General features: G+C 65.1%; 1 protein-coding gene across 1 annotated transcript; it reads left to right on the forward strand.

The window, feature by feature from the left end:
• Positions 1-240: 240 nt before the first annotated feature.
• On the forward strand, positions 241-5357 carry LOC135311233 (mucin-22-like; the record flags this gene model as incomplete). The annotated part of the gene is made up of 10 exons (XM_064440359.1): positions 241-1744; positions 1893-2081; positions 3570-3688; positions 3807-3865; positions 4180-4328; positions 4444-4509; positions 4599-4761; positions 4862-5023; positions 5104-5204; positions 5305-5357. Coding segments are annotated over 10 exons (2565 nt in total), but the record flags the coding sequence as incomplete, so codon positions are not given.
• Between the last annotated feature and the right edge of the window lie 7056 nt (positions 5358-12413).

Genomic DNA, 12413 nt, shown 5'->3' on the forward strand with positions numbered 1-12413 from the left:
TCCTCTCCCACCACCACGGCCACCACCACCTCCTCTGCAACCACCACGGCCACCACCACCTCCTCTCCCACCACCACGGCCACCACCACCTCCTCTCCCACCACCACGGCCACCACCACCTCCTCTCCCACCACCACGGCCACCACCACCTCCTCTGCAACCACCACGGCCACCACCACCTCCTCTCCCACCACCACCTCCTCTCCCACCACCACGGCCACCACCACCTCCTCTCCCACCACCACGGCCACCACCACCTCCTCTCCCACCACCACGGCCACCACCACCTCCTCTCCCACCACCACAGCCACCACCACCTCCTCTCCCACCACCACGGCCACCACCACCTCCTCTCCCACCACCACGGCCACCACCACCTCCTCTGGAACCACCACGGCCACCACCACCTCCTCTCCCACCACCACGGCCACCACCACCTCCTCTCCCACCACCACCTCCTCTCCCACCACCACGGCCACCACCACCTCCTCTCCCACCACCACCTCCTCTCCCACCACCACGGCCACCACCACCTCCTCTCCCACCACCACGGCCACCACCACCTCCTCTCCCACCACCACGGCCACCACCACCTCCTCTGGAACCACCACGGCCACCACCACCTCCTCTCCCACCACCACGGCCACCACCACCTCCTCTCCCACCACCACGGCCACCACCACCTCCTCTCCCACCACCACGGCCACCACCACCTCCTCTGGAACCACCACGGCCACCACCACCTCCTCTCCCACCACCACGGCCACCACCACCTCCTCTCCCACCACCACGGCCACCACCACCTCCTCTCCCACCACCACGGCCACCACCACCTCCTCTGGAACCACCACGGCCACCACCACCTCCTCTGGAACCACCACGGCCACCACCACCTCCTCTGGAACCACCACGGCCACCACCACCTCCTCTCCCACCACCACGGCCACCACCACCTCCTCTGGAACCACCACGGCCACCACCACCTCCTCTGGAACCACCACGGCCACCACCACCTCCTCTCCCACCACCACGGCCACCACCACCTCCTCTGGAACCACCACGGCCACCACCACCTCCTCTGCAACCACCACGGCCACCACCACCTCCTCTCCCACCACCACAGCCACCACCACCTCCTCTGGAACCACCACGGCCACCACCACCTCCTCTCCCACCACCACGGCCACCACCACCTCCTCTGGAACCACCACGGCCACCACCACCTCCTCTCCCACCACCACGGCCACCACCACCTCCTCTCCCACCACCACAGCCACCACCACCTCCTCTGCAACCACCACGGCCACCACCACCTCCTCTGCAACCACCACGGCCACCACCACCTCCTCTCCCACCACCACGGCCACCACCACCTCCTCTGGAACCACCACGGCCACCACCACCTCCTCTGGAACCACCACGGCCACCACCACCTCCTCTCCCACCACCACGGCCACCACCACCTCCTCTGGAACCACCACGGCCACCACCACCTCCTCTCCCACCACCACGGCCACCACCACCTCCTCTCCCACCACCACGGCCACCACCACCTCCTCTGGAACCACCACGGCCACCACCACCTCCTCTCTGACCACCAGCACCTCGTCATCATCCACCACGAGGGTCACCGCTACTTCCATCGTTACGACCACCCCCAACGCCACCACCACCACCGTCCCCGTCGTTACCACCACCCCCAACGCTACCACCACCACCACCACCAGCCCCACCACCAGTGAGGGTAAGTCTCCCTCCTTGGCGGCACCGCCCAGCCCCGTCCCTGCCCCCTCACCCCCCAGCGCGCCCCAGGCGCTCTCCGGCCGGCTCCGCGCGCCCGCCGTTTCCCCGGGCGCTGTCACGGCAGCCACCTCCGGCCGCGCCTCCCCCAGGTCAGTGCCAGAACGGCGGCACCTGGGACGGCATCAAGTGCGTGTGCGCTGGCGGGTACTACGGCGCCCTGTGCGAGATCGCCGTCTGCCAGAACGGCGGCACCTGGGCCGGCGGCGGCTGCCAGTGCGCCGAGAGCTTCCAGGGCAGCGAGTGCCAGTTCGCCAAGGAGAACGTCGAGGTCAAGGACGGTAGGGAGCCGTGCCAGGCCCTGCGGCACCACGTCGGGGCTGCTGCGGGGGCCACCGACCCCCGGCCTGGGCTGGGGGCACCGCGGAGGGACCAACCCGGCAACGCGGCCACGGTGGAGGGAGGGATGTCCCGGGAGTGGGGCCGGGGGCGCCGCGGAGGGACCAACCTGTGAATGGGCCCACCATGGAGGGATGTCCCGGGAATGGGGCCGGGGGCGCCGCGGAGGGACCAACCTGTGAATGGGCCCACCATGGAGGGATGACCCGGGAGTGGGGCCGGGGGCACCACGGATGGACCAACCTGTGAATGGGCCCACCATGGAGGGATGTCCCGGGAGTGGGGCCGGGGGCACCGCGGAGGGACCAACCTGTGAGTGGGCCCACCATGGAGGGATGTCCCGGGAGTGGGGCCGGGGGCACCGCGGAGGGACCAACCTGTGAGTGGGCCCACCATGGAGGGATGACCCGGGAGTGGGGCCGGGGGCGCCGCGGAGGGACCAGGTTGTGAATGGGCCCACCATGGAGGGATGTCCCGGGAGTGGGGCTGGGGGCACCGCGGAGGGACCAACCTGTGAGTGGGCCCACCATGGAGGGATGTCCCGGGAATGGGGCCGGGGGCGCCGCGGAGGGACCAACCTGTGAATGGGCCCACCATGGAGGGATGTCCCGGGAGTGGGGCTGGGGGCACCGCGGAGGGACCAACCTGTGAATGGGCCCACCATGGAGGGATGTCCCGGGAGTGGGGCTGGGGGCACCGCGGAGGGACCAACCTGTGAATGGGCCCACCATGGAGGGATGTCCCGGGAGTGGGGACGGGGGCGCCGCGGAGGGACCAACCCGGCAACGCGGCCACGGTGGAGGGAGGGATGACCCGGGAGTGGGGCCGGGGGCACCGCGGAGGGACCAACCTGTGAATGGGCCCACCATGGAGGGATGACCCGGGAGTGGGGCCGGGGGCGCCGCGGAGGGACCAACCCGTGAATGGGCCCACCATGGAGGGATGTCCCGGGGGTGGGGCTGGGGGCACCGCGGAGGGACCAACCCGTGAATGGGCCCACCATGGAGGGATGTCCCGGGAGTGGGGCCGGGGGCACCGCGGAGGGACCAGGTTGTGAATGGGCCCACCATGGAGGGATGACCCGGGAGTGGGGCCGGGGGCACCGCGGAGGGACCAACCTGTGAGTGGGCCCACCATGGAGGGATGTCCCGGGAATGGGGCCGGGGGCGCCGCGGAGGGACCAGCCTGTGAATGGGCCCACCATGGAGGGATGACCCGGGAGTGGGGCCGGGGGCACCGCGGAGGGACCAACCTGTGAATGGGCCCACCATGGAGGGATGACCCGGGAATGGGGCCGGGGGCGCCACGGAGGGACCAACCCGTGAATGGGCCCACCATGGAGGGATGTCCCGGGAGTGGGGCCGGGGGCACTGGTGGGGGGATGGGACGCCCCAGGCTATTGCTTATGGGTCTCCTTCTGCTTGATGAAGTGATGGTGAATGCAACGGTCGAGATGAAGACGAAGGTCGACAACAGGGTTTTCACAAAGGATCTCAAAAATAAGTCCTCTGCAGCTTTCCAGAACTTTGAGAAGGACTTCAAGGAGCAGGTCAGGCTGCAGCAATGCCGCGAGCACCCCCATGGTGGGGCAGCGCCCTCGGCGGGGGTATGTGGGGCACGATGGGCCTTCGGCCTGGATCTCCCCTCGGCTTCTCGTTGTCTTCCAGATGAGGGAGGTTTACAAGCACATAGAGGGCTACCAGGATGTGGTGATCCACGAACTGAAGTGAGTTCCCGCCGGAGGCGGGGTGGGGTGTCCTCACGGGGCACTGACCCCCTCCATCTGCTCCCTCGGGGTGGTCTGGGGGGGGCAGGGACCCACAGGGGTCATTTGAGGTGATGGTCTCCAAGGATGGGGCATCCACATCCCTCCAAGCCATGTTCTGTCCCTGGGGCTCCTCCAGGGTGGGCCGGCCCCACGTAACAGTGGCCACGCTGTCCCTCCACAATGGGGACCCCAAACTGGTCCCAGTTGGGTCCCCTGCGGCGTGGCACCGCAGCCTAGCCCCCCTGAGCCACCCGTGCCCCTTCTCCTTGCAGCGAGGGCAGCATCGTGGTGAACTACACGGTCCTCCTGAAGGTGCTCGCCAGCACCACGGCCAACGAGACGGTGCAGAGCATCTCCAAGAGCCTCGTCACCGCCATCAACAGCTACACCAACTGCAACGAAACCTGTCAAGAAGGCAACTGTGAGCGGCGTTTGCTGTAACCCCCGCCCCCGTGTCATTGGCGCCGGGGCGAGGTCCTTGCTGGGGGTGGCGCCGAGCCCAGGGCACTCACCAGCAGCTGCTCTCGCCATCCCAGGTACCTTCTGCTTCAACTCTACCTACACCAGCGTCGACAACTTCAGGGTGGAAGAGGTTGAAACAAGTAAGTGAGCCCACAGGGCGTTCACCCCCACGCCAGGACCCCTCAAAGCACGTCCCTGTGCACCCTGAGCCGCCCCCCTCCGCCCTTAGGTGTGTGCGACAGCCGCATCCCGGAGGATTTCAAGACCTACTTCTCCCCGCTCGTCACCCCCACCGGCGTCCTCTGCATCACCAGATGCGACAAACGCTCTGCCGACCCTTACCCCTGCGTCCACGGCACGTGCGTCGTGGCACGCTCGGGACCACAGTGCGAGTAAGCCCCCCGTTGCCCACCCCCTGCCCCCCAGGACGGGCGCCCCCCCGGGTTTGGGGTGAAGCCGGCAGGGCTCTCACCACCTGGACATCCCCACCAGGTGCTCGGAGCCGTCGGCGTTCTGGTACCAAGACAGCGCCTGCAGCTCCCGCATCAGCAAGGTGGGGGTGGCCGTGGGGGTACCGGTGGCTGGGTTGGTCGTGGCCGTCGCCGCCTTCACCGCCTTCCTGCTGCGGGCGAAGAGGCAGAAGGACGAGTACAGGCAAGTGCCTGGCCGGGGGGTGGGGTGGGGGTCCCGCGGGGCCGTGCCTGGCTCTCATCCACCTCCGCCCCGTCACGCAGGGATAAGCTGACCTCCCACTCGGAGCTGTATTGCAGCACGGACGAGAGCTGGACCAGCCCGAAGGGCTTCACCGCCAGCAACCCGGCCGCGACCTGGGAAGGTACCGGGGCCGGTGGGGGTCTGGGTGGCCGTGGGGTGGGGGGCCTGTGGCACCCGGGGAGCCGCTGGGGGCCCATGTCACCTCTCCTTCCACCCCACAGACTTGGAGGGCCCCAGCACCAACTACATCAAACTAGGGAACATGGACACCTGATAGAAGGTGAGTACCACGTCCCCAGGACCCTGACTCTGTCCCCACACCCGCTCTGGTGGGCAACCCCCCGCCCCCCATCACACCCCCATCTCTCCTTCCTCCCTCCCCAGATCCACATCCAGCGACCATCCGTCATCGTCCCCTGAGTGGAGCCACCCAAGAGGCAGCGGCGAGCGGAGGGGGACATGGGGACACAGGGGTGGGCGGGGGTCTCGGGGTGGCAAGCGCTGGGAAATGCACCATCCTCTGCCTCCCACAACGACTGATCACTACAGCACTTTAACTACTTGAATAAAAGCCTAATTTTATTGTCACCCGCCTGTTGTCACACACTGTCGGGGGCACGCAACGTGGTCGCGTGCCCCGTGGGGGGCGACGGGGGCTTGGCTGAAGGACGGGGCTGGTGGTGGGGTGCAAATCCACCAAAAACGCCCCAAGGAAGGAAGGGAAAACACTGGGGATGAGTTAATTGCTGAGCGGGCAATTAGGAGCTGCTGCTGAGTCACGCCCGGCAAAGGTGCAAGTCCGAGGGGTGACGCACCGGGGAGAATTTTCCCTTGCCCCCACCCGGGGGTTAAATACCCGCCCCGGGGTTCATCCACGCCTCGTTCCCACCCTCCCCGGGGGGAAGGGGACAAAGGGCTGTGGGGCGGAGGGCAGCCGTGGTGGCTTTGGGGTGGGAACATCGAGGGCGTCCCAAGGTGTGGGGTGGCACGTGGGGATTTTGGGAGAGGCAAGGAAGGAACAGGGGTCTGGGGTCACCTACCCGAGCGTCGCTTCCACCCCACGCAGGCGTCCTTGGGGGTTTCCATCCCGGCGTCACCGCTGTTCCCTCTGAAGGGTGAGAAAGGTGGCGGCGTGCCCAAGGTCGTGTGCCGCCGCCCGGGCCCTCGGCCAATTCCTGCCCCGCCCTGCCCCCGAGCGCTAAAATTAGCAGTTTTATTTCTGCTTTCCACCTTACCTGGCAGCTGGGAGCTGTGTGCGCGGGGGACAAAGTCCAAATGCTGTTGAAAATGCCCTGGGGCGCGGGCAGGTGTGGCCCCAGTCCTACCCGGCAGGTTCTGGTGTGGGGTAGGAGGGTCCCCCGTGGGCAGCAGGGTGCTGTGGGCAGCAGGGTGGGGGTCCTGGGCCGGGTGGGGGGTGGCCTGGGGGCTGATCACCCCAAAGGAGGGCTGCAAAAGGGGAGGTAACAGCCTTTTGCCCCCTCCCCAAGTCTGCCTTGGGGTTGTCCCAGTACAAACCAGCATCAGCAGTGTGTTTTCAGTGCCTTTATTGGAAAGAAAGATGGGGTCCAGCCCCAGTATTTTTGGGGGCGGAATCCTCACTCTTGAAGTGAGTTTGGGGAGGGAGGGAAGTGGGGACATGACCCTGGAGGTGGGGCCATGGCCCAAAAGTGCCAATAGGTGCGAGGTCGTGTGGGTCATGACCTGGAAGTGAGGGTCATGACCCCAAGAATGGTCCCAGGAACGGGATAAGGACCCCCAGTATGGGGTCAAGGCCCCCACTGACGGGGGTCTGGGTTCTCCCACAGTGCCACTTCCCACAAGGGGGGAGGGGAAATCAGCATCCTGGTGCCCCCCCCCGCCACGGCTCAGAGTCGCGTGTAGAATTTCTCCGGTCTTGGAACATTGACCTGTGGGGATGTGGAGTGGGTCAGGGGGGAAACAGAGAAGGTGTCAGCAGGAATTGGGGTGTCCCCACTGCCCCACGTCCCACCGTGGCGGGTGGGTGGGTGGGTGGGTGGGAGATGGGGAACTCACCGGTGCCGACGCGTGCAGAGACTCAAGGTTGACCCGAAAGTTGTCCTCAGTGTGGGAGCCTGTGGGGTGGGAGGGGTGGGGATGGGGGGCACAAGCTGGCGCCCCCAACCCCATGGGGTCACCAGGGAAGCCCCTCGCCCCACATCTACCTTGGTTCTGGAAGGTGAAGCTTCCTGGGAGGCTCCACGTGTCGACCGCGTCCTCGTACCACGTCTGCTTCATCGCCTTCTGGGTGCTGGAGAGAGGGGGTGGGGGCTGCGTGTGGGGTCACCACCAGCGGGCCCATCCCTCGCCCCTGCACCCACCGGCCCCTCCACCTCCTCCCTGCCAAGAGCCAAGGTCCTCCCGGCCCCTGGGACCACTCGGCCGGGCTTTATCCAGGATGAGGGACATCTTACGTCACACCTTTAAAAAACAACTGGAACCCAACGGCTCAACGAGATCTCCCGCCCCAGGGAGGGCGATGGGGCCAGACCCCCCGGACCCACCGCGACCTCCTCTCCCCCATCACCTGTAAAACGATCCGGTCCTCCGAGCTCGGAAGAGGAGGACGGCGAGGACGACGCCCGTCGCGGCCAGAGCCGCCGCGGCCACGCCCAACCCCACCGCCAGCTTGCCGACCCGGGTCTCGCAGCCATCGCCTCGGTACCAGTAGAGATCGGTCTCGTGGCAGCTGCGGGGAGGGAATAGGGGGGCGAACGCAAAGCTGGGACCCCCAGACACAACCCCCCCCAAGCCCTGTTTTGCGAGCTCAAGCCCTGCGTGGAGCAAGACCCTGCTCCAGCCCTGCAGGGTTTTGCCCCGTTTCCGTGCAGAGAGGGGCTTGGAGCCGGCGTGGAGCCGCGCCGGCAGGGCTGGCCGCCTGTGGGGTGGTCCTGGAGGGGGGCGGTGGCTTTGCTGCAGCCCTTACAAGCACTGTGGGCCGCTCAGGGTGAGCCGGCACTGCCCCTTGTTGCAGCTGATGGAGCCGGGGGTGCCTGGGGTGCAGTTGGATATGCAGTAGAAACCAGAGCTTGTCAGCTTGGGAAAGTAGTAGTCCTGGTAGCCCTCAGGCGCTTCCTGCTGGCAGAAGGCTGGAGAGGGAAGAGAGGTCGGTTGGGGGGATGCCGGGCACCCCAAGCCTGGCTGCATCCCCCCAGCGGGACAGCCCGAGCCGCTCACCCTCTTTGTCAAAGTTGAGCGAAGCGTTGCGCACCACCACGTCGGAGGAGCTGAAGCACAGCTCGCCTGCAAGAGAGGAAACACGGGGGACGTGCCCCACAGCCCACTGCCGGGGTGGCCACGAGCTTCTGGGTGGGTGGGAAGCTCTCCCCCGCCCCGCAGGTTGCCCGGCTCCGCCCCACCCCCTTGCCGGGAGGCTCACGGGTACCACTTGTGCAGTTCAGCTGCGCCGCTGCCGCGCGGATCTCTTCCTGCAGCTCCGCCGTGATGTTGTGGAGCTTCTCCTGGGCTTGGGCGGTCACCAGCAGGGAGACGATGATGATGTGATCCACCACCACGCTGCCGGGCCTGGTGGGAGGAGCCACCATCCCCTTGAAAACGCCCTTTTCCCAAGGGATTACCCCAGCTCCTGGGGAGCGGGGCGGTTGGTGCACCCCAATACCTTCTCCCCGTTGACCAACAGCCCGGCACTCACGTCAGACGCAGGACCTTGATGCCCCCGTAGCCCTGGATGTTGCTGTAGACCACGTCCATCTGGAAGAGAAGAGGTCTCCAGGGAGGGTGCCGGGCCCCATTCCCTCCCACCTCTCCTGGATCTCCCTCATCTTGGGTGTCCCCCTCAAACACACCCCAGCGTACCCGGAGAAGAACGTGCAGAGAAACCCCCGGCCCTTGCAGCACCCATGGGACACCTTTGGGTGGGACACCAGGCACATCGCGCCCCCAAGGTAGGGTCAGCCCCTTCCCCGTGTCCTTTTACCTGCTTCCTGAAGGTCTCGACAAACTCCAAGTAGGTGGAAGAGCTGGGGTTCTGGAGGTCGTCGGTGAACTCCCGGTTGGTGACGCGCAGCTCCACCTGCACTGTCGCGTTGGTCACTTTTGGGGAAGGGGGGGTGCAAGTCAAGACCAGGACATGAAGAAGACAGGCGGAGGCAGCCCCTCCCGGCAGGAGGAGCCCCACCATCTCCATTTAACACCCGTGGCTTTAGGGCTTGTTGCAAAGGAGCCAAGAGAAGCTTCCTCCGGCTGCTGGAAGAAGCCAGGAGCTTCTCTAGACGTCAGCAGCCCATCTGCTCCTCTGGAGACAGGCTTGGACCCCACCACTAACTCCTCAACACCACACACCTGACCTCATTAGGGCACGAGGGAGCCTCCATTGCCCTGAACAGCCTCACCTGGGACCTCCAGCCTCTGCTCGTTGGCCCAGGAGCTGCATTTAAGCTCAGCCCAGCCCACCCAAAGCTTGTTTGAGCTTTGTTGGGGACGATCAACCTCTGGGCCCGTCGCAGATCTGGCTCCTGCCTCTAGCCTGGGCCTGTGGAGTTGCCCCATCCCCTGCTCTTCCTATCTAGCTGCCCTTGCTGGGGTCCTGCCTCACCCGGGGGGCTCCGTGCGGGCTGTCGTCAGCACCTCTGCCCCCGTTTTTGGGTGCTGCGGGACCGTGCCCAGGTTAGGGAGAACGTTGCTCGTGCTGTGGTCGCTCGTGGTTCACCCTCCCCACCCCCCAGCCCGGAGGACCCCGCGCTGTTGCTCCTTCCCCGGCAGGTTTTGTCGTGCACCGGCCGAAGCCCAACAAGGAAGATTTCCTACCGGCGTTTGTTGCGATGGTGTTACTGATGTCATCACACGCGTCACCCGTGAAACCGGGGGGGCACTTGCAGTGGCCGTCCAGCCAAGTGCCCCCGTTATGGCAGACCCCTGGGAAAGACAAGCCAAGGCAGTGATAGAAAAGGAAAGGGGAGGAAGGTGGCCCTGGTGCCTGGAGAGAAGGTGGGATGGCACGTGCCTGGGGTGGTGGTGGGGCGGAGAGGGGTGGTGGTGGTGGGAGGTGAAGTCGTGGTGGATGTGATGGACGAGGAGTTCTGGAGAGTAGAGCTGGTCGTGGTGATGGTGGCGGGAGGTGAAGTCGTGGTGGATGTGATGGACGGGGAGTTGTGGAGAGCAGAGCTGGTCGTGGTGGTGGTGGTGGGAGGTGAAGTCGTGGTGGACGTGATGGACGAGGAGTTCTGGAGAGTAGAGCTGGTCGTGGTGGTGGTGGGAGGTGAAGTCGTGATGGACGTGATGGACGGGGAGCTCTGGAGAGTAGAGCTGGTCGTGGTGGTGGTGGGAGGTGAAGTCGTGATGGACGTGATGGACGGGGAGCTCTGGAGAGTAGAGCTGGTCGTGGTGGTGGTGGGAGGTGAAGTCGTGGTGGACGTGATGGACGGGGAGTTGTGGAGAGTAGAGCTGGTCGTGGTGGTGGTGGCGGGAGGTGAAGTCGTGGTGGACGTGATGGACGGGGAGTTCTGGAGAGTAGAGCTGGTCGTGGTGGTGGTGGTGGGAGGTGAAGTCGTGGTGGACGTGATGGACGGGGAGTTCTGGAGAGTAGAGCTGGTCGTGGTGGTGGTGGGAGGTGAAGTCGTGGTGGATGTGATGGACGGGGAGTTGTGGAGAGTAGAGCTGGTCGTGGTGGTGGTGGTGGGAGGTGAAGTCGTGGTGGATGTGATGGACGAGGAGTTCTGGAGAGTAGAGCTGGTCGTGGTGGTGGTGGTGGGAGGTGAAGTCGTGGTGGATGTGATGGACGAGGAGTTGTGCAGAGTAGAGCTGGTCGTGGTGATGGTGGGAGGTGAAGTCGTGGTGGATGTGATGGACGGGGAGTTCTGGAGAGTAGAGCTGGTCGTGGTGGTGGTGGTGGGAGGTGAAGTCGTGGTGGATGTGATGGACGAGGAGTTCTGGAGAGTAGAGCTGGTCGTGGTGGTGGTGGTGGGAGGTGAAGTCGTGGTGGATGTGATGGACGAGGAGTTGTGCAGAGTAGAGCTGGTCGTGGTGGTGGTGGGAGGTGAAGTCGTGGTGGATGTGATGGATGGGGAGTTCTGGAGAGTAGAGCTGGTCGTGGTGGTGGTGGTGGGAGGTGAAGTCGTGGTGGATGTGATGGACGGGGAGTTGTGGAGAGTAGAGCTGGTCGTGGTGGTGGTGGGAGGTGAAGTCGTGGTGGATGTGATGGACGAGGAGTTCTGGAGAGTAGAGCTGGTCGTGGTGGTGGTGGTGGGAGGTGAAGTCATGGTGGACGTGATGGACGAGGAGTTCTGGAGAGTAGAGCTGGTCGTGGTGGTGGTGGTGGGAGGTGAAGTCGTGATGGATGTGATGGACGAGGAGTTGTGCAGAGTAGAGCTGGTCGTGGTGGTGGTGGGAGGTGAAGTCGTGGTGGACGTGATGGACGAGGAGTTCTGGAGAGTAGAGCTGGTCGTGGTGGTGGTGGTGGGAGGTGAAGTCGTGGTGGATGTGATGGACGAGGAGTTCTGGAGAGTAGAGCTGGTCGTGGTGGTGGTGGGAGGTGAAGTCGTGGTGGACGTGATGGACGAGGAGTTCTGGAGAGTAGAGCTGGTCGTGGTGGTGGTGGTAGGTGAAGTCGTGGTGGATGTGATGGACGGGGAGTTCTGGAGAGTAGAGCTGGTCGTGGTGGTGGTGGTGGGAGGTGAAGTCGTGGTGGACGTGATGGACGGGGAGCTCTGGAGAGTAGAGCTGGTCGTGGTGGTGGTGGTGGGAGGTGAAGTCGTGGTGGATGTGATGGACGAGGAGTTCTGGAGAGTAGAGCTGGTCGTGGTGGTGGTGGCGGGAGGTGAAGTCGTGGTGGACGTGATGGACGGGGAGTTCTGGAGAGTAGAGCTGGTCGTGGTGGTGGTGGTGGGAGGTGAAGTCGTGGTGGATGTGATGGACGAGGAGTTCTGGAGAGTAGAGCTGGTCGTGGTGGTGGTGGCGGGAGGTGAAGTCGTGGTGGATGTGATGGACGAGGAGTTCTGGAGAGTAGAGCTGGTCATGGTGGTGGTGGCGGGAGGTGAAGTCGTGGTGGATGTGATGGACGGGGAGTTCTGGAGAGTAGAGCTGGTCGTGGTGGTGGTGGTGGGAGGTGAAGTCGTGGTGGACGTGATGGACGAGGAGTTCTGGAGAGTAGAGCTGGTCGTGGTGGTGGTGGTGGGAGGTGAAGTCGTGGTGGATGTGATGGACGGGGAGTTCTGGAGAGTAGAGCTGGTCGTGGTGGTGGTGGTGGGAGGTGAAGTCGTGATGGACGTGATGGACGGGGAGTTCTGGAGAGTAGAGCTGGTCGTGGTGGTGGTGGGAGGTGAAGTCGTGGTGGATGTGATGGATGGGGAGTTCT

This window comes from Phalacrocorax carbo, unplaced genomic scaffold (genome assembly GCF_963921805.1).
Source record: "Phalacrocorax carbo unplaced genomic scaffold, bPhaCar2.1 SCAFFOLD_97, whole genome shotgun sequence".
Lineage (NCBI taxonomy): Eukaryota > Metazoa > Chordata > Aves > Suliformes > Phalacrocoracidae > Phalacrocorax > Phalacrocorax carbo.